The sequence below is a fragment of the Xyrauchen texanus genome, chromosome 12 (genome assembly GCF_025860055.1).
Source record: "Xyrauchen texanus isolate HMW12.3.18 chromosome 12, RBS_HiC_50CHRs, whole genome shotgun sequence".
Lineage (NCBI taxonomy): Eukaryota > Metazoa > Chordata > Actinopteri > Cypriniformes > Catostomidae > Xyrauchen > Xyrauchen texanus.
In genome coordinates this window covers 18923389-18948834 of record NC_068287.1, presented here as the reverse complement: position 1 = coordinate 18948834, position 25446 = coordinate 18923389, and the positions used below count along the sequence as shown (strand labels likewise).

Sequence of the window (25446 nt, the reverse complement as noted above, 5' to 3'; positions counted from 1 at the left end):
GGTTAAATACATTTCTTCAGAAGTGATCTGATAGGTTTGGTTGAAAAACAAGATAAATATTAAAGTCCCTTTTTACTTTAAATTATCCTCCCTGCCCAGGAGTTGGCGATATATTTAAGTAAACAGAAATGAACTAAAAGCCATAAAACCTTTACTTGAGCATGTTCTGCATAACATAAAAGGCTAATACTATGACTGAAAACTTTGAGAATAAAAAAAAGAACTGTCTTTAAAAACCCATTGATTCCAGATTGCTATGACATACCCTAACAACACTGACAGCAAAATGAATTAAAATCTTGTTAATAGTGTTGAGATTTTCTATCAAGTGTCAATCAAGTATCAATCTGGCTTTCATTAATCCATAAAGAGAAAACAACCCCATGCATGGATTTTTTTTCTCAAATTCTTGGGCTAATTGTATTAGGATTCTTTTTAGATGGCTCAACAATAGCAATGGCCCACTTGCAGTGTATGAGCGTGTCAGGCCAGTTGATGGAATGGTCACTTGCCCTATTGGGCCAGTGCTGCAATTCTAACATTTGTTGATCTTGTTTTTATGGCTTGCGAGATAAAAAATAAAAAAAAAGGCTTAAAAGCCAAGAATTTTTAGATTTTCTGTGATTAATTGAACATTGTTGCAAATTCTGCTGATTTAAACTTGCCACCAAGTAGGGAAAAAAAGCTATCTACATTAACTGGCTGTCATAGGTGATATTTTTTTCCTAGAATGATTATGTGATAGTATTGTAAGCATCAGTAAGAATGAGTAGAACATTACAAACCAATCAGTTATGTCCACAGAGGAACAAGGAGATATAATTAAAACTATCGTCAACTATCTGCGTAGATTTTGCAGATAACCAACACTTCCAAAAAGTAAATATCGGCACAGATTAATCGGTAAAACTGATATATCAGTCGTTCTAGCAGAAATCCTGGGAAATTTGACCGGGATATCTTGGACCCCAGTATTTATTGGAAAAATTCCTTATTTCTGCCATATTTACACATAAAAATTACACTGCCAAAAACTATATAAATATAATTCTCTATAAATATTAACTATAAATAAGTTATAAACTATAAATATGTAACAGGTAAAGGTTGGGCAAGAAGGAAGCGGGAATCGGCTGAACAATCAACTTAAAAGTTTAATGAAAAATTCAACATAAAACCAACATAAACCTACAGACACACATAAAACGTGGCCACGTGCGTCTCTCTCTCGAACTGGTGTCTCCGACTGCCCCTTGTCTCGCTCTCCCGCTTATCAGCTGATTCAGTGCCAGCCGTACTCCGTCACGAAATACTTTCTCTTATTCCAGCTTAATATGCGGAGACAACTGTAAGCCATGTGTAGGTTTATTTTCTGAAAGACTGTAAACACTGTCTCTTTGGCACCATAAAAATTGTGTGAATTGGGGTGGGACAATCTGTTTGTTCGATCAACAGCACTCAAACAAATGTACATTTTTACTATTCTGTTCGATGATGCTAGTGACACGGACATTACACACTTCAGCTTTTAGCCCTGTTTTAGATTCATTAGGCTAAGTGTATTTTCAGTCTACTAAATACTTTTCCATGAGGAGTTTGTGTATTTTAGGTCTGATTTGGAGTGTCAAATCCGGTCACAGAAATGAATTCACTTCCCAATTAGCTGGAAATGCTATCAAAGTTTTGAGCAATAAAATCAAGAAGGTAAAATATCATCTAATTTTGCTTCACCTAACTCCAAGAAAAAACATAAAAAATTTCATGAACATTTTAGGACAAAAAAAGAATGTGATTATTAACCTTTCTTTAAATGTGCTATATTGTAAGATTGACAACAAGCATTTGAAATGGGTACTGCAGTCCAAATTCAATATATTGGAGAGTTGTCTGCCCCACCCCAGACTCGAAGCTCATGTGGGTTGCCAGAATGGTGACACACAAATTAGCTAACTCAGCATCCATTTCTGGGCTTTAAGCTGTCTCCATCTTCCAAAGGCATCTCCAATATTTACCCTTGTTTTACTATGCCTCAGGTCATGGTGGTATTTAGACGGATGGCGAGGCTTTTTAAGTCGGGTGGAATCTGTTATCTCTGATCCAGTTCGTTTGCTTGTTTCCATGGCTGCAGCATGCAGTGTTGTTTGCCAGAAAACTTGTTCCTATCTGGCAACCCTACAGTGTCTAAATACTATTAGTGAGTGGGCAGTGGGCGGGATCACACAGGCCAAAACATAAACAGACCCGGCCCGGAATGGAAACTTCAAAGTAGAATATATTGGCTGTAGCATATTTATCAGAGAAGCCAGCATTTCAACTTGGCATGTTTCCTAATTCTCTAATGACATATTATGGTAATTTTATGATATAGTACAGTACAAATATAACATATAGCACCTATATAATTTTTGTTAAGCACCACTGACAAAATTCATCATTCCGGGGAGCTGTCCTCATCATTTTAATTTAGAGGAAAGGAGGCAATTTTTCAACTTTGACATAAATTACTGTGGTATCCTTCACCTGGATGAGCTGGCAGCATTTCACAGCTCTGGAATCAATGGCTGCTCATGCATTGCATGTACTGTATACATAAATGATTTGTGTACAAATCAATAATCAAAATGATGGCAGTCAAGAAATCACATGGAGCTGCAATGCAGTAGTTAATAGTGCTATTGCTTCTTAGTTTTCTGACAAAACTTGCCATTTTAAAAGCAGATACTTCTGATACAGAAGGATACTTTATTTTTATTTATTTATTTGCAGTACCTGATTGCAGAGATGGTGAGGGAATGAAATATAAAATGTTACAGCCATATATGAGTAGTGTGGATTTGTCTGTTGGCACCGCTAGAAGATGATATACAACACATGAAGCTCAGGTACACACTACTGTACATTTACCTGCACAATGCTCTGGCACAAACATCATTAGCCCAGAGACCTTTCTGGAAGCACAGCAGAGGATGGTGCACCTGCTACTGCTTGACAAACTCCCTCTCTGCCCGGGTGTTTGGTTTTAAGGGCACTGTGGTCTTCTGCCAGACGTAAGCAGCCAGAAAATTCAGCTGCCAGCAGAAGTTTTTGATTTGAGACAAATATAAACACCTGCAAAAGGCTAGATTTGCCAGTGTTTGTTCCTTTAAAATGAGAGTGAAGTTTGAACATAACCTGTGACCAAATACTTCCTGTTCCAACTTTTGGCTATAATAAAATAAAAATTACAGCAGTTTTGAACTCTTTAAACAAAGGTGAAGTGTGCAATTTTGTCTGCCACTAGCGACAAAAATATTTATTTTTTACTAAAACATTTCCACATCTGCAATTGGCCGGTTAAAGGGCCCCAAATTGAAACCATTGGTTGAACCAATATTGCTGTGTCGGGCTAGTCCGAATGCTGAAATCGCTTTTTTATTGTCAGAATTGCTTATTTATGGCTGTCTCTCCATGTTAAAGTTATAAATGAAAATTGTCTCATATTGTACTCATCCTCATGCCATCCCAGATGTGTAAGACTTTCTTTCTTCTTTCTTTCTCTGTAGGTCCATACAAGTAAAGTAAATGGTGGCCAGAACTTTCTCTTTTGGTTTTGGTGATTCGCATTTGTTGTGCATATCGCCACCTCCTGGGCAGGAAGGATAATTTAATGAAAAAAGGGACTTTAATATTTATCTGTTTTTCACCCAAACCTATCAGATCACTTCTGAAGATATGGATTTAACCACTGGAGTCGTATGGATTACTTTTATGCTGCATTCACGTGCTTCTTGGAGCTTCAAATATCTGACCACCATTCACGTGCATTGTGAGGACCTAAAGAGCAGAAATATATTTTATTAAATCTTTCTTTGTGTTCAGCATAAGACAGAAAGTCATAGTCATCTGGGATGGCATGAGGGTGAGTAAATGATGAGAGAATTTTCAATTATGGGTGAACTATCCCTTTAACGTGCTACAGGACATTGAAACATCGAAAAATTCCACACTTCTCTTTTATAGATCCAAGTTGAATGAAACAAAGGTTAAAATGTCAACCTCATCTCTATATGCTCACTCTGACAATACTGTTGGCTCCTCAATTCAGATCAATATATCTAGCCCATTCCCAGAAAAGTGCTGGGAGCTCTCCAAACATCAAAAGACCTTGACACAGGACTATGGAACTGGCTGACACGGCATGCACCTCTGCAACTTTGCTGAACCTTTCGAAATTAAATAAAGAATATAAAGTTTGAAGCATGCAATAAAACTGTGACTAGTTACATTAACTACATGACATCACAAAAAGATGGCTATGTCTGCTTTATCATTTATAGGCTCATACTGTATATGGTCTATGCATCCTCTTAACTTCAAAGTACTAGTTCCTTAAGCTCAAAGTTAATCAGTAATCCCAGCTATGGATAGTGGAGACTTTGGAGCGTAGCTTTGCCACCATTTATGATACGTTCAAATAAAATATCAGTCATTTCATGACTCTTTCAGAACGGCATAACGATTTAAGTTATTAAACTTAAGATCATCACTCAATATGAGAGGAGTACCTTAAATTAAGTGAACACATTTTCTCACCCCAATGACAGGGCTTTATCTCAATTGACTGTTTGTCTTAAGGGAGCTGGGCAGAAAGGAACATAAAACTGCATACGCAAAACAGAACCTCACACTAGAGGATATAAGAAAGTGATATTGAGTGAATGTGACCAGTGAAAACATGGTTGTGTTTTATGTTACCTTGACAAGGCAGTTTTTTGGCATCTAAATGAAGGTTTTAGGCTTTTTCTATGTATGTCTCTATCTTGTCAGTGGCTGGTTAAAACACTTTCAAATCCTGTTTGTGAACCTTTTTTGAAAAAAATAAAATAAATCACTGCAACAAATTTTCCGGTGCCTTCAAAAATTCAAACTGAACAAGTGGCAAAAACACATGGATTGTGGGTGGAAAGAGCTTAAAGCGGGATGAGGTTTTCTATTCGCAAGCATCATAACATCTTTTTTGGCCATATATCCTTTTGATTTCAGTGCAAAAATGACTCTAATCTGAGGGATTATAAATATCCATTTTAATGAACCATACTGTTTTGATTATGTCTTAATAAAATAATTTGACAGAGAAATAAAACAGCCCATTATTAACAATCCTGCATGGCTGATCATTTCTATTACATCCTACAATATCTAAAAAATAAATGGGGCCAATTCTTATGTAAAATATGGAACAATTACTGTACATCTGCCCTAAGAGAACATGCTTTGTGCTTACCTCCATCATCACAACTGAAGTTCCTTTTCAAGAAACGTGCTCATTACAAAGGTTATTTTTAAAATACATTAGCACCAACAAGTATGTTTCTTTTCTCAGCATGCCAACTGTTACACTTGTCCCCAAGCGCCTCACCACACATATGCATGCATCATATTCCCTCCAGAGGGAACGGCGCCCAAAAGATGCATATGCCATCTGTGACCATGCATCCAGTCTGACCTAATGACTCCACTTTTGTTCAAGTCCAGACATCTCAGCTCAACTGTCTGTTGCATGAACAGACACATATTTATAATTGCCATTATTATTGAAATGAAGTTTGGGAGACAGCACACCAGTACATCGGTCAAATAATAATGCAAATGCAGATGCACAATTTATAATCTTCAACATGGCAGCATTAGATTGATTTATAGTATTCAACCCATGCGTATGAGCTAAGATACTTTGTATGCATGATCTGAATGGAACTCATCATAGAGCACATAAAGGGTATTTTTACTCTTACCTTGTGCGACTGCTCTCAACACGTGCACGTGCATGCAGAAAATCGCCCACCAACTCCAAGTGCACAACGTAAACTTTCTCTTTCCATTCCAGCTGACTTTTCCCTCGCAGAAACTTGTAAAAATCTTTGAAGAAGTGCTCTTATTCTCATGCATGATGGCATTCTTGTCCACACAAGTGAAAGCAGGTGTTGAGTAAGTGTGGGCTACGGCTTCACAGCTTTTCCAGAGAAAGCGAGAGGAGATGTCGCCTCCTGAGTAAACACTGTCCTCCTCCACGCGATCCACGTCACCGCTTGGTCTTCCAGGTCTGTGTGCTTTAGGCAGACCTGTAAATTTTCGCTCTGTAGTTTCGGAATCAGATCCCCTCGCGCCCATCACGTAGTCTCGAGCTGTGACCCTACGCCACTTCTGCGCTGTCCATGTATCGCGTGCGCTTCGTTCAGCTGGTCGCAACTTATTCACGTGAACTTCTATCAAAACTGATAGTTAGATGGAAACGTTAATTTCGTCCTGAGGTAAATTCCCAGTGATGTTTGTGAATGTCGTTCTTCTATGCAGTTTATGCGCGTGATGCCCGCGAAAGGCGCGCGGTCAAAGCAGACACGTCATAATGGGTTTATATATGTGTTTTAAGCCTACTTGTAATTATATATTTACACATTAGATTGATAACAACAGTTAACAAAACCCCGTCAGTCTTTCTTGCAATATAAAGTCAATATAAAGTTATGTAGTCTCATAAATATTATTAAGCTCACTTTAAAAGATGCATCCCCAAAGTCTCGTGTGAAAAGCGTTTAAATTCGCAGGATCCTCTCATCTGAGTTTGCAGATCCAGTTACACGCAGCACTCGTCTTCCTGGTTGCTGTTATTTCAACATGTTGAAGGGACTGAAACCAAGCAAGCAGTTATAACCAACTATCAGCCACTAATCGATGGTATCGGTTGCAGTTCATACAGCCACGCAAACAGACAATGACTTTATGCGTTCTAATATGACCTTTCTCAAATTCAGTCAGTTCCTATGAGACACCGCGAACGGAATGTAAATTTGAATCCAAAAATAAATAAATTAAATATAGTGTGGTATCCCATGTGCTCCGGCTTTCTTTTCAAATGCCCTGCAACAATATGCTAATGCAACAAGCGGCTGTTCAGTGAGTACGAGTGAGCAGAGCTCCGGTTGAAAGCGAACTGAAGCGAGTGAAATGTAGTATACAGCAAGTCCAGCGCACTTACAGCAACTTCATTGAGTGCAGCAGTCTCTCTCTCTCTCTCTCTCTCTCTCTCTCTCTCTCTCTCTCTCTCTCTCTCTCTCCTCCGCCCCACTGAAGACTCATTGGTTGCTGCTACTGGAGGCAATTACATCGTATAATGTATACTTATGAACAATATCTCCGATATTCTTTGTATCTCTTATTGCACTTTCTGCGTAGTCTTCATTCAACGCGTCACGGGTGTCATACTTTTTTTGTTCATATAAAAGTACACGGTATAGAGTATATAGTATAGATTATACTTATGTCACAACATGTAATTAATGTAATTTTGTAAAGATACTTGTAAATATACTTTTGCAATTATTATTATTACTATTATAATTAATTAACTATGATTACTGTTATAATTCAATTATTTACATGTAATATGTGTAGCACTCCCTTAAAAAATGCTAGTTTCTGTTTCTAGTTATTCTTAGTGGTAACAACTGTGGGTTTACACTTTTTACAGTGTAACTTTATATAAGCCACCACTTTCATAAAAAAAAAAAAAATTAAAGGAATATTCTGGATTCAATGCAAGTTATGCTCAATCAACAGCATTTGTGGTATAAAATTGATTACCACCAAAAAATATTTAGACTCGTCCCTCCTTTTCTTTAAAAAAAATATAAAAAATAGAGGTCACAGTGAGGTACAATGGAAGTGAATGGGGCCAATTTTTTAGAAGGGTTAAAGGCAGAAAATGTGGAGCGTCTAATTATATAAAAGCACTTACATTAATTCTTCTGTTAAAACTCGTGTATTATTTGAGCTGTAAAGATCTTTAAGCCGATGTTTTCATGGTCATTTTAGGGTTTATGCCATTATGTTGTCATGGCAACGAAGTTGTAAATTTGGATTAACTATATACAGAAAAGGTTTGAAAGTGATATTATCACACTAAAATCATGTTAATACACATATTGTTTATGTCTTGTGGCTACACTTTTAAAAAAGTAAGTCTTTTAACATCTAAAGATTGACCCCATTCACTTCCATTGCAAGTCACCAGAACCAAGAATTAATTTATTTATTTATTTATTTAAATTCTTAAAGTAAAGGGACATGTCTAAATTAATTTTTGTGGTAATCAGCATCATGCCACAAATGTTGTCGATTGAGCTGAACTTGCATTGAACCCAGAATATTAATTTAAGCCAAAATTGTGGTAACATCTAAATTAACTGGTTTCCTTCAATTAAAAAATATTGTTTACCATCACTGAATCAACCTGAATACATTAGGTTACACCAACAAAACTGGTTTTATGGGGTTATATGAGGAAAAAATAGCTCCTTAAGGTTACAATTGCAGGTTAACACTTTTTACAGTGTATTTGATGGAGATCACATATTCATTTAATATGGCTTTTTAGTATTTAGGCAGAAAAAAATGGTGATCATGTTGGATTTTTAAATAGACTTTATTGTAAAGTGTCGCCTAAACTGGCTATTTATTAACCATGACATTTTATCTCGGATAGTAGTTTACCTCTTACCTCTCTCATTCACAGACTGTTGTGTTGTTATTTCCTCTATTATCTGAATAAGTCATCTCACACACTTCCTAGTTGTTTATGTTAATTAGTTAACATGGCTTGTGCTGTGTAAATATGTGTGAATCAGCTCTCTGTTCCACACAGATAAATAACTTGGCTTAGCCTCACTGTATAAAAAATAAAAAATACTCTAAATGGCTAAATTGCATGATTTTCTAGAGAGCTTTCAAAGAGTGAATCAATTAATAGTTGAAGTTCACGCTGTTACACTTATAAGCTAGGAAGAATCATAGAGTAGTGTACTGTTTTTAAAGGCGATAACAGCAGATTCTCTGCATCCCCACTGAAGATAAAAGCATCCTGACAAGACCGCTGGACCTGTAAAAATATACTCTAACCTCTTCTGTTATTCACCACTGAAGTGTTAAACTGTATGTCGCACTGTTCAAAAGCCATTCATAAAACATGAAACATAAGTCAAATGTACAATACAGTTATAACATTATATATTATTATGGATGATTAACCTCAGCGCGGCTCTTAAAAATATCATATTAGTAAGAATATATTGCAGAGCAAGCTTTAAATGAATGTAAAAAAAAAGGTACTTACCACTTGTTTGAGTTGTGACATATCTCTTTATATGTATAGGTGGCCAGGGCCGTATCAAGACAGTGTGGTGTCACACACACACACACTCCAGCATTGCAATCTTGATCAGACTGTTCATTATGCGAAATAGAGCGATATGTATCGCTATTTAGTTTTATTTATTTTTATACCGTGTATTCTCCGTGTAAATTCGTGCACCGAGACGTGACGCCCGCATCGCTTTCGGTTCAATACTGAATAACTTACATGTACCGTCCCACCCCTAATATTTATCTTCATTAATGTCCTCTTCCTCACCCGAGTCTTCCTCGCTCCTGTCTCCCCCAAGGACAAGGAGAATATCCTCATTCGACTGGCAGTCATCACAGACGCCCTGACTAACATTAGCAGCTGCTGCATCTCCCCCGCTAGCAGCGCCAGCGGTGTCAGACTTAGTGCTGCTGGTGTCTGCAATTCCCGTGTTCTCCCAAAAAACTAGTGATTTAACAAAAAATTTGTCGATCCCTGGAACATTTTTTATTGTAGCTAAACGCCTAGCATCCTTCTCTTTCTTTAATCTTCTTTTGCTAAACCACTCAATTGCCGTCTGTCCATTTTGGATTTTGATTCATTTTCTGTAGTAGCCGTTAAAAAAATGACACATTTGCGCTGTAATTGTTGTGGACCAACTCAACTGTGACAGATTGGGGAGGGGGAGTGATAGTGGTCATGTAATCTTCATTTATTTATAATTTATTATTATTATTATTATTATTATTGTTAAATTAGTGTTCATAAACAAGTTATGTATGGTCTTTCAAGAATTTCAAGTTAATAATATAACAATTTACGAAAAATATTTTTAAAGCTTGTGTCATGTGGTGCCCCCTAGTGGTTGTGAATGGTTGGTGCCCCTGGGCACTGGCCCAAGTGCCCTTATGGATAATCCAGCTCTGTAGGTGGCTGTACTTTGTTTCATTCTGTACTGTCATGTTCTCATATAATTTTGTTGTGACGTATTAGTGGTACTTGCTAAGGCAAGCAAACAAAGTATCACTATAATTATTGCTCATAATTGGGATTTGAACAAAGTCCTAACCTACATTAGGGAACCAGACGTAACGGGCAATCTACTTTACAGCTCCGTGGTACATGGTTATTGGACGCTGCGCAGCGCCACCTAGGCAATTTTTGCTGACGCCTTCCGCGTCACCGCGCCGGCCTGGGGGTCCGCCAGAGTTGACAAGAGGTGTCCCGAGTGGCTGCGCCCTTGTGTTTGAAAACGCGGTGGGGCATACTGTCCGCCAAGGGCTGGAGAACTGCCTCCGATCCACCCGGGGAGGTGCGGCTGTCATCCAGTAGAGGGCGGTGGAGTGGCCGAGGGCCAGGCTATAGTGTATCAGAGAACCGGCAAGTACGTTTTTTTTTTTCTTCTCCTCTCTCTTTCCCGCTGGCGCGCCGTGTTGGCCTTTCCCTCTTGTTTTTTGTTGTTGTCGTTTTTTCGCTCCCCTTGTCACCCTCCCAGGTTGGCAGGAATGGGGGGGGGGGGGATACGTCATGCCGGGGGCTCCCCAGCCTGAAGGATAGGAGGGAGGAGTGTGGCAGGGAGGAGGGCGGGGTGTGATGCTGCATTCTCGGCCTCTAATAAGGCTAATCAAGAGAGAGAGAGTTATGGGCAGCTGCCCTGCATGTGTTATGTTTGTGTCTTTTTTTATTAAAAGATTAGTCATATTGATATGCCGGTTCTCGCCTCCTCCTTTCCATTGAACTTTGTTACACATATTGTGCTTCATATCGTAATGCTTACAGCTTTAAACCCAAACCTTTAGCTTAATGCTTTGTAATTAAGACTTTAAATGCCACATATAAGCCACCTGAAATGTCTAGACGTTACCTGGGGTCTTTAATTGCTCGAGTCAGTGCAATAATTCATTCTGAGAGAGATATTTACGAGCGAAAAAATGCCAAAGCAAAATAATTACTATGAAAATTTCTTTGACATCACAACAGATAATCACAGTTTCATGAATGTTTCATTAATGCAATAAAAATAATAAGCACCAACTCCTTCATACCAAACAAGCATTCCTTTCATCTTTATTGTATTAACAAATTTGAGTAAGAGCATTTATGTCAGTGCATCTTTGTAAATGAAGCTCTCAATGTTTACCTGAGTTGTAACTGTCAAACTCAGAAATTCCGGGAGGATGTTTGATGAGACTGTGTAGTCAGGGTTATCCATCAGCTTGCCGTGGCAATCCATGTGATTCAATTCCTTGAGAGATTTTTCATAATCAAAGGCCTATGATGGATTTCAGACAGATTATTGCATGTTAGTTGCTGCACCCTACTGGAGGTGTATGTTGTTATTTGGGCTCTGTTTCAGTTTTTCTGATAAGCAATGATGCATATGGCGAGCTGCTCAGCATAAATGCCTCTGCATCTGTTTATTTCCAAGCCCTGTATGCATGGAAAACAACACTGAGACAAAGCCAGCAACAGCAGGGGCTGTTTACTTCATGCTTTTCAAATCCAGGTTCTCTTTCCTGTCAATAAATAGTGTAATCTGTCTCATATGCTAGAATGATGAAAGAGTTTACTTAGACCCTTAACCCCCCAAAAAAAAACCCAACTTTCTGTTTCAATACTAAACACACCAACACAGGAAAGAAAACTGTGCTCAACAAGTCACTTAATAGGGACTTTAACCCAAGACACTGAAAAAGGAGAAAAGGGCTGCAATGGTCAAAAATGTCCACCTAGCTCATGTTTAAATAGATAAACAATTAAAAATAACCAGGGCAGCATTTCCTAAAACATCGTCGAAATAAGTAGATTGTAGAATCCATTGGCACAAATGGTCTCTACGATCAACTTAAGCTTGAAACGCTTTTGGGAAATGCAGCCCGGGTCTCATGAGAAAACACAATTACAGTAAGAGATGGCGAAATTGTTAGAAATGGCTTGTACAAAAACTTATGACTTTTACTCCCATAGAGTAAATATATATAAACCAATGAACAAGGTTTGGAAGATTTTAATTTAAGTTTAATCCCTAACTTAAACCTAACTATAAAGTCTAACCAAAACCCTAAACTCAACTATGATTTTAATAACTATTATATACCACAGAAGAAGGAAAATATCGGGGTTTGGAACGAGACAAGGAATGCCTAAACATGAAATGAGAAACCAAATTTGTTCACTGATGTTCCCTTTCTTAAAATAAAGTGTTAGGAGACAGTGGTCTAGCTCAAATGTAATGCCTGTATTGTATTGATTTGAAATTCTGTTTACTGATTGGATCGTCTTAATGAAAAATAATAGTCGTACAAGCCAAGTCATTCGTTCACTTACGATTTTGCCACCTTGTATGTTAAATATTCCACATTTAGTAAGACTATGTTTATTAAAATACTGTACAGATTAACTCAAGAATGCATTCTGTTAGAGCAGCCCTTTATTGAGGTCAGCACCGTGCCACCCCGCCCAATCCCACATTCCCTCAGGTTTGTCATAGCCCATCTCTGCTGGCCACGTTCATGGTTATATCTCAGTGAGCAGAGATGTGACTCAGTGCAAACTGGCCTACCTCTCTTCACCGGTGGCCAATAAATAATTTTGTCTTCTCATCATAGGCCCAGCTATTAGGGGGTCACAATCAGATGAAAAGGAGGCATGAACCATGTAGTGCATGTGTGGCCATGGGGGTTTGTTGTCACGATGCTGGGGGTGGAGGTGTTGGATTTCAGTGAAATTAGATAATGCATGACCCAGCTGAAGAAGTCATGCTCCTTCTGTGATGTACCTCAACCCCTGTCAGATAAAGATCAATTCATGAAACTGAAGATCAGTGCAAATGTGTCTTTTTGTCAGGATGATAAATGATTGTATTATCATTGTAATCAATAATCTAGTTTGCTTAACCCTCATGATAGGGGTCTAAGAGAACCCAATGCCTTTTTGATGGCTTGAAAAATATATTCGAGAAATATTCTGGGTTCAATACAAGTTGAGTTCAATCAACAGCATTTCCGGCATTATATTGATAACTACAAAAAGTAATTTTGACTAATCCATCCTTTTCTTTAATAAGAGCAAAAAGTTGGGTTACGATGAGGCACTTACAGTGGAAGTGAATGGGGCCAATAAGTAAACATTTAAAATACTCACTATATCAAAATTATAGCCACAACACAAACAATTTGTGTGTTAACATGATTTTAGTTTTCTACAATGTATTTTGTTTGTGGGGTCTACGGGATACTAGTCACATTTCTTAAAAGTGCATCCCCACTTTATGGCAATATAGAGGAATACACTTTCAGTAATATCTGAATACTGGATTATGACTGGGTCAAATGAACTTATTAAAAGATTAGAAGATTAAAAAAAATTAACATTTTCATAATTTCTCATTATGTTTACACATTGGGATCTCTGGAACAAAAGGAGATGTTTGGCCTTTTTCGTGAACAAGCCCTAGATAGACTTTATTAATCTATTTCTGTTAAAAAGAAATAAATAAATTACAATTGACATTTCTGATTGGTTCCTCAAGAACCTCAGGGTTAAGAGAAAAAGTATTATATTTTGATTAAATGATGTGCTTGCACTGCCTTGAGCTACGAAAGTCTGCATATTGCATATTTTCCTATTTTGTCACACAGTCATAATTGCAAGAATAATGTCCTTTGAGAGCAATCTTTAAGGAAATGGAAACTGCAATGCTTTGTTGTATCTGTTTTGTTTGAAACAAACTGGGGAACCCTAAACAAGTCTGCATTCGTCTGTTGCCTTGATAAACAGCCTCTATTACGCATTATGAGCCTTGACTGACTGTCTCCTTGCCAACACTCAGTGTGGCTCATAACAAACCAAGGGGATGCAGAGAATCCTTCATCCTTCAAGGGAGGAACACACTACGGTGAGTTACAGCACAATCTGGATGATGGTACAAACTTCTCTATATAGCAACAGCAAGCCTGGCTAATGCATACAGTTATTAAATAATTACTTTATGCAAATGTGTGTGGGTGAATCTGACACCTTATATGGATAACCCTGAAAAACAGAGAAGTTTATTACGGTCTGACACGACCTAGATGGCAGTGTAGTTTAAATGTGTGAGTGTTGTTTGGTGTGTAATCATCCAGTCGTTGTTTATAGCACATATGTGTGGGAGTGAGTGCAGCCGACTGTCATGAGATAAAATGCTATATCAATAAAGCCTCATGCTGATGGCTTGCAGATGCATAAAAACTAATTAGTCCTTATGCATCTAAGCCTCGTTTTACCGGCTGACATACAGTACTGTCAGTGTTGGGGAAGCTACTTTGAAAATGTAGTTTGACAAGCCACAAGCTACTCTTAATTTTAAGTTAAGCTATAGTCAAGCTACTCTTATGAATAAGAAGTTAGCTACACTAAAAGTTACTATCAAAAAGTAGCTAGCTACATTTAAAATACTTAATGAGTACTTTTTTTTTAAAATGTTACTATCAAACCAATCAAATTAATAAAAAAAATACACTAATTACATTTATTAATTATTGTATTAATTAAATAAATGCAATGTGTTTAATTAAATATATTACATGTATTTAATACATTTAATTAATAGTAACATTAATACAGTTAATAATGGCCATAAAATAAAATACAACAATATACAATAAAAGCAAAAAAAACCATCAGATGCCATTAAAAATCATTTTATACTATACTTCACACTTTTCAGTCCTGTTGTGGACTTCCTAAAGATCACATTTTTATGACAAACTCTCCTTGGGCTGGCTTTTTTTGTTCTTGTCAGATAATATTTAGTGTGGATAATATGTGAATACAGACACAGGGCTTGTTTCTCCCCTCACCTGGGTTCATGCTCATTGTATGACATAAAATAAATAAAACATAAATATTTCAGGGTTTTGGCCCCTCACAGAAATAAACAGAAATAACAGAAATAAAATCCACTATTTTTGTATGTGATCTGGCATTACAAAAACGACAACGCTGCCTGATTCTGATCAGCAGACAGAAATACGCTGCAAGATCGTCGGATGTTTTGCCAGTAAAAATTGGCTTCTACGCAATAAGGAAGGCTATTAGTTATAATCCGACCAACATGTAGCATTTGGTCATGCTACACCGCTACTTGTTTGAAAAAGTAGTTCACTACTTGAAAAGCTACTCTGTTTTTAAAGCAGCCGAGCAACTGTTAAGCTACTGAAAAATGTAGTTAAGTTAGTAGAGTCGCTAAATGTAGTTAGCTACTCCCAACACTGAGTACTGTAAGCTCAGGCCTGGCTCCTCGTGGGCCCCAACCAGTCACGAGCCTGGCTCAGTCCAACACCACCCACACCCCGGGCCCACCATGACAGTCACCTAGCCTGTAACTGTACTACAACAGACGTATTTACCTTTGCCCCACAACTCCCACCCATACATATAACATGAGGGTGAGTAAATGATAACAAGATTTGTCATTTTTGGCAGAATTTTCCCTTAAAATCATATTTATAAAATTGAAAGATACTTTTAATGAGATTACATGCACATTTATGCAAAAATGTATAATTCCACATATGGCCACATATGTTGAGTATGATTATGTCACATAAATCGTGGCAGCAAGCCTGTGAAAGTACCTAACAAGCCATTACGGTGCAATGTTGAGTAAAGCACAGCACAACAGTGCCCTCTTTGGCATAGTGAATAAACTGTAGCCATGTTTTCAACGAATGCATGTCTATGGATAGCATTGGTGTGAACGTGATATACTCACTCATGCACAATATAATTGGCTATACACCATGAAAAACCTTATTCACCTTGTCCAAAGTGTAAACTTGTCTGGACACCAGAAGTGTTAGGTAGACTAAGACAGGTAGTTTTAATCCCATTCTTGGCTCAAAAATGAATACAACATCTGATCTGTCTTTATTAATTTCTTTGTAGAATTATTAGCTCTCTTCTATAAGTTGCAGTGTATTAGTGTTTACTGATTGAATGGCATTCTTTTTATCTGTTGTCCCTTTGTGAATGCATGTGGAAGCAGTGCGCATTTCAATTCTACTATGTGATTTGCCGGAAGCTCCCTGGGATCTCTCTGAACTCATTTTCAGTTATGAATAAGCAAACAAGTGTTGAATAAAATTCTTGTTGGTTTACTCGGCTGTGGAATCTTGTTATGCCTCGTCACCTTGATGGAGGTCACACAGGATGTTTCACTATGATATAATGAATCCACCCATTCCAATTCAAGCACAATCTCTCTGTATGATTAGAATTGAACTGCTGGTTCAACAAAGTCCATAAGCCAATCAGAGGGGCCAACAGGCTGGCAGCCCACTTTGTGTGCATTAGATGAGTGTGAATCTGAGTGACCTGAATGTTGCCGTGGGGATGCACAGAAGTCACCCTGATGGTTTCATTTACCTCAGATAAAATTTATCAACTGCACATTTCAGTGTGCTGTCCTGAGGATTAGGATTTATCAAGGCACTTGAAAATGTAATTAATTCAACAAAGAATGCCCTCAAATAACATTTGACCTGAAATTACAGCAGGAAATGTTTGTCCCCCGCTGTCACTCTTTCATGCCTGCCTGTATTGTGTTATTGTGTCTATATTCAGTCCTTCAAACATGAATTGCATCAACAATGAATGTGAGAGTCTGTCCTGTCTCTTTCCACTACATAAATATTAGACAGCAGTAGAAATGGAAATATGTTCTTCATGATCACAAGTCACATGGAGTTTATATACAAATTCTGTAGCTTCCTTGTGAGCTTAAGAAAACAAGCTTTTTTTACATTTGTATGTAAGGACGTGTAACAAGGGTTTGAAGATGAGGCCACATCAGTTTGGCAGATAAAGGATGTCATTAATAATTCATATCCGGAAACCCATTCTGACAAGTAATGGCTTAAAGGAATAGTTTACCCAAAAATGAAAAAGTATCTTATCATTTGGGCCTAATCACCATCATGCCATCCCAGATGTGAATGACTTTCTTTCTTCTGCTGAACACAAATGAAGATTTTTAGAAGAATATTTCAGCTCTGTAGGTCCATACAATGCAAGTGAATGTTGACCAAAACTGTTACACTCCAAAAATCACATTAAGACAGCATAAAAGTAATCCATACAACTGCGGTGGTTAAATCCTAAATCTTCAGAAGCGATATGATAGGTGTGGGTGAGAAACAGATCTATATTTAAGTCCTTTTTTTATATTATAAATCTCCACTTTCACTTGCATATCCTTTTACATTTTGAAAGTGAATGTGGGGTCTTAAAAAGATCTTAAATATTGATCTGTTTCTCACTCATACCTATCATATCGCTTCTGAAGATATGGATTTAACCACTGGCCTCTTAAGGATTACTTTTATGTGGCCTTTGTTTGCTTTTTAGATCTTCAGAAGTTCTGGACCCCATTCACTTGTATTGTATGCTGAGTAAGCTGAGATATTTTCTAAAATCTTTGTTTGTGTTCTGCAGAAGGAAGGAAGTCATTAACTTCTGTGATGGCACGAGGGTGAGTAAATGATGAGAGAATTTTCATATTTGGGTGAACTATCCCTTAAAGATATGAATTAATTAATGTTGTGCTCCTGACACACTGGGGTCAGAAGCACAACATCTCCCTCAACGTCAGCAAGACCAAAGAGCTTGTGGTGGACTTCATCAAAAGAGTGCTGGTGGAGAGTCAGCAGTTTCAAGTTCCTCTGTATTCACATTACATGGTTCATTCACGTTGTGAAGAAGGCTCACCAATGCCTCTTCTTCCTGAGATGGCTGAGGAAGTTTGGAATGAACCACCACATCCTCACATGGTTCTACACCAGCACTGTAGAGAGCATTCTGACTGGCTGCATTACTGTCTGGTACGGCAACAGCAACGCCCTCAACCGCAAAGCCCTGCAAAGTGTGGTGCGAGCAGCCAGACACATCATCGGAACTGAGCTTCCCTCCCTCCAGGACATCTACACCAGGCGGAGTGTGAAAAAAGCTTGGAGAATCATCAGAGACTCCAGCCACCCAAGCCATGTGCTGCTCTCACTGCTACCATCAGGCAGGCGGTATCGCAGCATCAGGACCCGCACCAGCCGACTACATGACAGCTTCTTCCCCCAAGCCATCAGACTTTTGAACACTTGATCTCTCACGATCAATATACATCAGCACTGCACTTTATCAATCTTACATTGGACTATCATATATCATATTTCTCTTAACAACACACTGGCAACTGACTATTAACCGACAGCCTGAATGTCAATACAACACTATACAACCTACTGTTTATTTGATATATACTATTTTTATTGTATACTGTGTATTCTATATTGTGTTTATTGTATACTGTACATTGTATATTATTATTTGTATATTGTGTTGTGTGTAATTATGTGTGTATTAGATATTTAAATTGTATTGTGTAAATCTGATGTTTATTGTAAATTGATATGTCTCATCACTGTCATGACTACTCATGTTGCTCAGAACTGCACCCAAGAGCTCTTTCACCCATTGTTGAACTTGTATATATGGTTGAATGATAGTAAAGTGATTTGATTTGATTTTGACAAGAGAACTTGTGTTGTATGTACTGCTTAACAGTGCAAAGTCTTGTGTGAACATGTAAACCACTGTGAGTGTGCTTCTTTCACGGCACTCATGAAAACTAAATGGATGTCAAGATTTTCAATGAAAAATTACTTTCGGGTTGTTTCTCACCAAACCCTATATTGAATGTCTTCAGAAGACTTGGAATATAAAACATGAGCTGTATGGAGTACTTTTATGATTAATTTGCATTCTTTTTAAAGCTTGAAATTCACTAAACACTGCACTATCCAATAGGAATTTGCCATTGTGTTTTTGCTGCCTTCTTGGCCAAATCACTCTTGCAAAAGAGATTTTATCTCAATTAGTTTTTATACTGGTTAAATAAAGATACTTACTGTCGTTGTAGTGAAAAGAAAGGCTGGGATATTTACTACAATATCTCCTTTTGTGTTCAACAGTGGAAAGGAATATTATTTGGAACCATATTAAGGCAAGTAAATGATCAATAGTTCATTTTTGGGTGAATTATTCCTATTAACTGGGATAGGGATAAGTATTTAAATAATACATTATTTTTTTTATGTGCAGTGTGAAATCTCAAAAACGGACAATTAATTACCAACTCAGGGTAAAATATGCACAGTGTGAAACATGGAAAAAACAACCCAGGATCACATTAAACCAGGGTTAAAAATGAGGGTCCATCTTGGTTGGGGCACTACATGCAAACTGAGGGGTGAGATGAGTTGATAATTATTATCCTGTACCAAAGGATTTAGCATATCAGAGGAGTTTATTGTTTTAGTCATCCTCCTCATAGAATTAGCACTGTAAATACAGGTCTTAAGGGGATGATTTAATCAGTATTGATAATTAGAGATCAAGAGTGAATCTTGATAATATGATATAAATATAAGAGGGAAAGATAAATAAGAGAAGCAGAAACTAAATTAAATGAACTTACTCAAAATCTGCAATGTTCCTAAAATATTACAACTAAATATTTTGAAAAGCCCATCAAAGTCAGCCACAAATGATTGAATAAACAATGCATAAATTGGCCTGATAATGGCGTACAAAACAAGGCACACACAAGCATATAATTAGATCATAACATATTCACTTTGATTCAAATGAAATGTGTTTATATGGGGGAAACATGCTTAATTTCATATCCAGATTGGAAAACGATGCACTGTTTGGCTGTTTCGTTGATTTCTCATGCCAAGAAAAATGCCCTTTGTGGATGCTGTTGTCCCTGGTGAAATGTATGTACACAGTTCTACTTGGTTCGGTTTTGAACAATAAAAAAGACACAGAAATGGAGGTATGATAGAGCAGCAGAAAAGTCTTTTTGATGCAGGGTGAAGATAGCTTTTAAAATGAGGGGAAATGAACATAGGAACCCCTGTAGAGTTCAGCGTGTGTGGCTGATGGCTTTGTTATGGCACAGATACCTTTTCCTGGGGTGAGATTAAAGGTCGAGTTGCAATATTGTGCACATTTATTGCCACAGACAAAGAGTTTTGTATAAGACTTGAAGCATACCCTGCCTTCTTCACTCACAATTGCTTATTTGTAATATGACATTTCCTTCACAAATAGACTAGAACATATTTTAGCAAGGACATGTTTTAAAGTCAAAGTCATTTGTATTGAGAGATGCAGAGAGAAACAAAATGTATTTTCCTGGGAAACCTTAAGGTGAACATTCAGCATTTAGAAATTATTAAACTATTTACAAGTTAAAACACATCAGTACAATCTTACAGACAATAAACAGACATGAAGTGTATAGATTATATATACCAACAATAGACAAAGTAACCAGAAAATAAAAGATGCAACTGTATTAACATGAGTCAAAGTATCAAAGTGGATAGAGTGATATAGATTATTGAGATTAATAGTGCAATAAATGTGATGCAATGCAATATACAATATGAGGGAGGAGCAGGGGCGTCGGACTGGGGGGGTAAAGGGTACCGAGTACCCAGGGCCCGAGGCAGGGGGGGCCCCTTAGAAGTCAGTTTTCTATACATTCATATTTGGTACGGGGGCCCAGCAAGATGGTTTGTACCCAGGGCCCAAAATTTGGTGCTACGCCCCTGGGGAGGAGGGTGTTCATATGATCCATGTCTATGTGTGACATATCAGTTTGTCAGAACACTCTCTATGACACATCTGTAGAAGATGACTTTAGACCATTGAATGGCTTGTGCACTGAGAGTGAAAGAAAACAAAGTATTTACTCATTCTCATGTTATTTCAAACTTGTATGATTGTCTTTCTTCCATGGAACACAAAACGTCATGGTTACTAATGTAACCTCCATTCCCTGATGGAGGGAATGAGACATTGTGTCGATGTAATGACACTAGGGGTTGCATCTGGGAGCCCAATACATCACTGATCTTTGAGAAAAGGCCAATGAAAATTGGCGAGTGGAATTTGCGTGCCACTCCCCTGGACATACGTGTATATAAGGAGTTGGAATGTAACCACTCATTCAGGTTTCGCACTGAGGAGCTGAGACAAGGTCCTCAGCCCGTGGTCCCATCCCAGAACTCGACCGGGGCACATGAGCGGGAAGTCCGTGGGGGGGTTTTCTGCCGGAGAGGCTCCCATTGAGTCCCCAGAACGCCCCCAGTGCTAACCGACTCTGCCTCATACCTGTAGGTAGAAGGAACGAAAGTCTGACGAAGGTAAGCCACGACCTTAAAGTAGCCATGGTCAAACTCTCGCAATGAGGGCATGAACAATCCACGAACGCCACTTCCGTGTGGGTAGCACCCAAGCACTTGAGACAGCGATAGTGGCCGTCAGAAGCAGAGAGATAGTGACCGCAACCAGGAATAACACACAAATGAAAAGGCATCTTGAAAAAGACGCTTTCGTAAGTGCCACTCTTTTAGTAGGAATATACTCTTTTCGAGAAAATCTACTCTTTTTTTTTCTTTTTAGAAAATATACTCTTTTTGCTGCTGAAGCACCGAGGGGGAGAACCGCTGCAATGCATCGTAGAAACCAACAGCACATAAGAGTGAGAGATGAATGGCTGGCAGAGTAATTCAGCTCAGAGAAATACAACCGCTCGACTCCAAAGAAGAAGTCTGAATGAGTGGTTGCATTCCAGCTCCTTATATACATGTATGTCAGGGGGAGTGACATTCAAATTCCACTTGCCAATTTTCATTGGCCTTTTCTCAAAGATCAGAGATGTCTGAGGCTCCCTGGAGCGACCCCTAGTGTCACTACATTGACACAACGTCGAGTGAGTGACAGAAGGGGAAGGAGACTGTTTTGAAGACAATTCCTACTTCTTTTTTCAATCAAATGAAAGCATTGGAACCAGGGACTATCAAGCTACAAAAACCTAAAGAGCACCATGAAGGTATCACGTGATAGCTTTGTATTTGGAACAAACTGAAATATCTCATTATCTAGGGCGAAATCCAAACGAAAGTGAGCATCCCTATGTCCTACCCCCTCCGAAGGGCTAAACCATGGAAGTGGGAACTCTGGAGGGAGCAGGGCACACGTGTCTCAAGTATGGCTGTTTGTAACACCCTTGATGAAGGGAGTAATGAAAGACATATGTCACTTCCACTTTATCTTCGCATGAATGTGTACTTTGACACCGCTGTTCTAACAACAGGAATCTATTTGATGTTAATTTGTTGTTGCAAATAAATATACTGTTTGTAATATATATATTTTTTTCAAATATTGAACTTTGTCTTATCTACAATTCTTTACTGTTGCCTTTTTTTAATAATAATAATAGTAATATATCGGTACTACATAAATATATAAAATACATGAATTAACATTTTCCGCCAAAAGAATTGGTACACGAGAGGTTTTAATAATAAATAAATAAAAACCTAAGGGTTTAGACTAGCCTACAGTAATAAATGGGTGCTGTTGTTGGAGTATCTCTCTGCTTATTGCTGTCGAATATCTTATGTATGAGGACAAATTTAAACTGCAGATGAGGAGAAGTACAGTACTGTTCAAAAGTCTTAGCCACATAAGATGTTTCACAAAAGCATTTGTCTTAAGATGGTTATTTATATCTTCAGCTTTAGTGTCAATAAAATTTAGACTCCCAAACATTACTTTTGCAAATAGAAAAGATTAGAATAGAAGAACAGGGAGCCCTGCAACAGATGTCATGGCCCCCACAGAGCCCTCCACTGAACATCGTGTCTGTCTGAGATTACATAAAGAGACAGAAGCAATTGAGACAGCCTAAATAGATTTAAATAGAAGAACTCTGGTGAATTCTCCAAGAAACTTGGAACATCCTATCTGCCAACAACCAAGAAAAACTGTCCAGGTGTACTTAGGAGAATTGGTGCTGTTTTAAAGGCAAAGGTCATCACACCAAATATTGATTTAGCTTTTTTATTTTTACTGGAATTTGTATGACATTAAGTGATAAATGAAAACTATTTATGGTATTATATTTGCAGACATCCTCACTATGCAGCTTTTTTCACAAGTGCCTACAGTACTGTATCTGTTATAAAACAGCTATAGCGCTTGCCCGAGTGTTTGAACGTGTAATATGTTCTGATAGACAACCTTGCTTTAAAATATATCCCAAGGACATGCCACCCAGGATCACATGATCATAAACGGTAAAATGTCTTCCTTGAAGTGACCATTGCACGTATTCTTCGCTAACGACCTTGTGGAAGGGCCCTTCGTGGAGGGCTTGAGTTGCTCACTTTCATTTAGAACACCCCTTTGTGTGATGTCCCCTACCCACAGTGCCCTTCAAGGGCACAAAATTCCCCTTTGCAATTCGCCCCTGACATAGACTGACATAGAATCAACGTACAATCACTGTCTCTCCCGGCAACGAAACGAGGTTGATTCCACATCTTTTTGCTCAATGAGGTCACGTTGAATCAACGTTGTTCACGCCATTGAAAACAAACATAAAATCTATCTAATTGCTGTGCTTACCTGACATTGAAATGATGTTGATTTCAGTTGGGTAAAGTGACATTATACAATCAACATATTTTCTACTTTTGATTTTAAAATTCCATACTTAAATAAATGAATAAATCAGCCTATTTATGCATCTTTATTAAACGCACAGCATATTCAGTTACTCATTGTTTTATTTATACAAAATATACATTTACAAATACAGAATTCTTTGAAGTTATTTTTTATACTGCATTTACTGTAAATCTTAATACTTAACAGTAAATTATATTAAAATACCTTCAGACTGTTGCATTCACAAATGGATGTATAATTACAAATTACAGGCTAATTTAAAGGTAGTGTTAATTTTACAGATTTTGAAAGTTAGCTCATCCATAAAATAAAAATTCTGTCATCATATACAAACCCTTATGTTGTTCATAACCTTAGACATTTTCATTCTGTGAAACACAAAAGGAGATATTTTAAGGCAGAACATTAGGGACTGACATTCTATGTCACCATTTTATTTCATTGCATCTTTCTTTTCTATTAAAGTGAGTGGCTGACTGAAATTCAATAACGCAATATCTTTTTTTGTGTTTCACAAAAGAATAACATACAGTCATGGAACACACCCTTAAAATTAAATTTTTTATATTTTATCTCCACTAAAATATTTTGCATTCCCTTGCAAAAGATAACCATGGTTTTAGTACAGTAAACATAATTAACAATAGTATTTGTAGTAAAACCATAACTACAAAACTTTGAATGGTTTTTATTAGTAACCATATTTTAACCATGATATTTGTAATGAAACCATTGTAATAACACAGGAATATGAGAATTATGGTAATAAAATTAGAATATTGTGGTTCCTCTGGTTTTACAACCATAATTAAACTATTGTTACTGCTGAAAAAACATTTATCCGTTATGAAAATGAAACCTTGTTTTTCTACAGATACCATTGTTTTTGTGAAAACCATTACCACAAGATTTAAAATGGTTACTAAAGTCATGTTTTCTATAATATTACTAAAGTAAAACCATGGTTAATTTATTGCAAGGGAACGCAAAACTTATTGCAAGCTTGTTGTTTTTTTTAACTATCCCTCACACAGAAGTCACTTTATAAATAACATTACCCTTGAAAATAGAAGACAGAGTAAAACAATTTCCTTTCTCAATTAACATTTATTTTTAAAGGCAAGGGGCTGGTTGCAAGAAACCACATAAGTTAAGCAAATCCTTAGTGACAATATGTTTACAATTATATCTAAAGGTTTTCTTGAAGGGACAGTTCACCAAAACAAAATGTAAATGATCTCATCATTTACTCGTCCTCATGCTATACCAGATATCTATAACTTCCTTTTTTCAGCAGAACACAAACAAAGATTTTTAGAAGAATATTTCTGCCCAGCAGGTCTGTACAAGGCAAGTGAAAGGTGGCTAGACTTTTGAAGCTCCAAAAAGCACAAATAACTGCTTAAACATAATCCATAAGACTCCAGTGGTTTAAGCCATGTCTTCAGAAGCAATCCAGTTGGTTTTGGGTAAGAAGAGACCAAAATATAATGCCTTTTTCACAATAAATAATCATATATGTTGTTTTCAAGAAAAGTTTACTACATGTAGTAAAATTGTCACTAAAAGCAGTATGTTGAAGAAAAACTTGAAAATGTAATATGTGGGCAGCAATACAGTATGTTAGAAAAAAGCAATAAATTAATTTGCTTTCTTTAATTATTTTATGAGGTATTTTTATGTTCTTTCCCTCTTAAAGT

At 37.4% G+C, this 25446-nt stretch overlaps 1 protein-coding gene across 1 annotated transcript in view; it reads right to left on the bottom strand.

Annotated features, from left to right (window-relative positions):
- The window catches only part of LOC127652384 (protein sidekick-1-like), a 495188-nt gene extending 488260 nt beyond the window's left edge, over positions 1-6928 (bottom strand). The window contains 1 exon segment of the mRNA XM_052138488.1: positions 5775-6928. Coding sequence (XP_051994448.1) covers positions 5775-6150 — 376 coding nt within the window. The 5' untranslated portion in view covers positions 6151-6928.
- Between the last annotated feature and the right edge of the window lie 18518 nt (positions 6929-25446).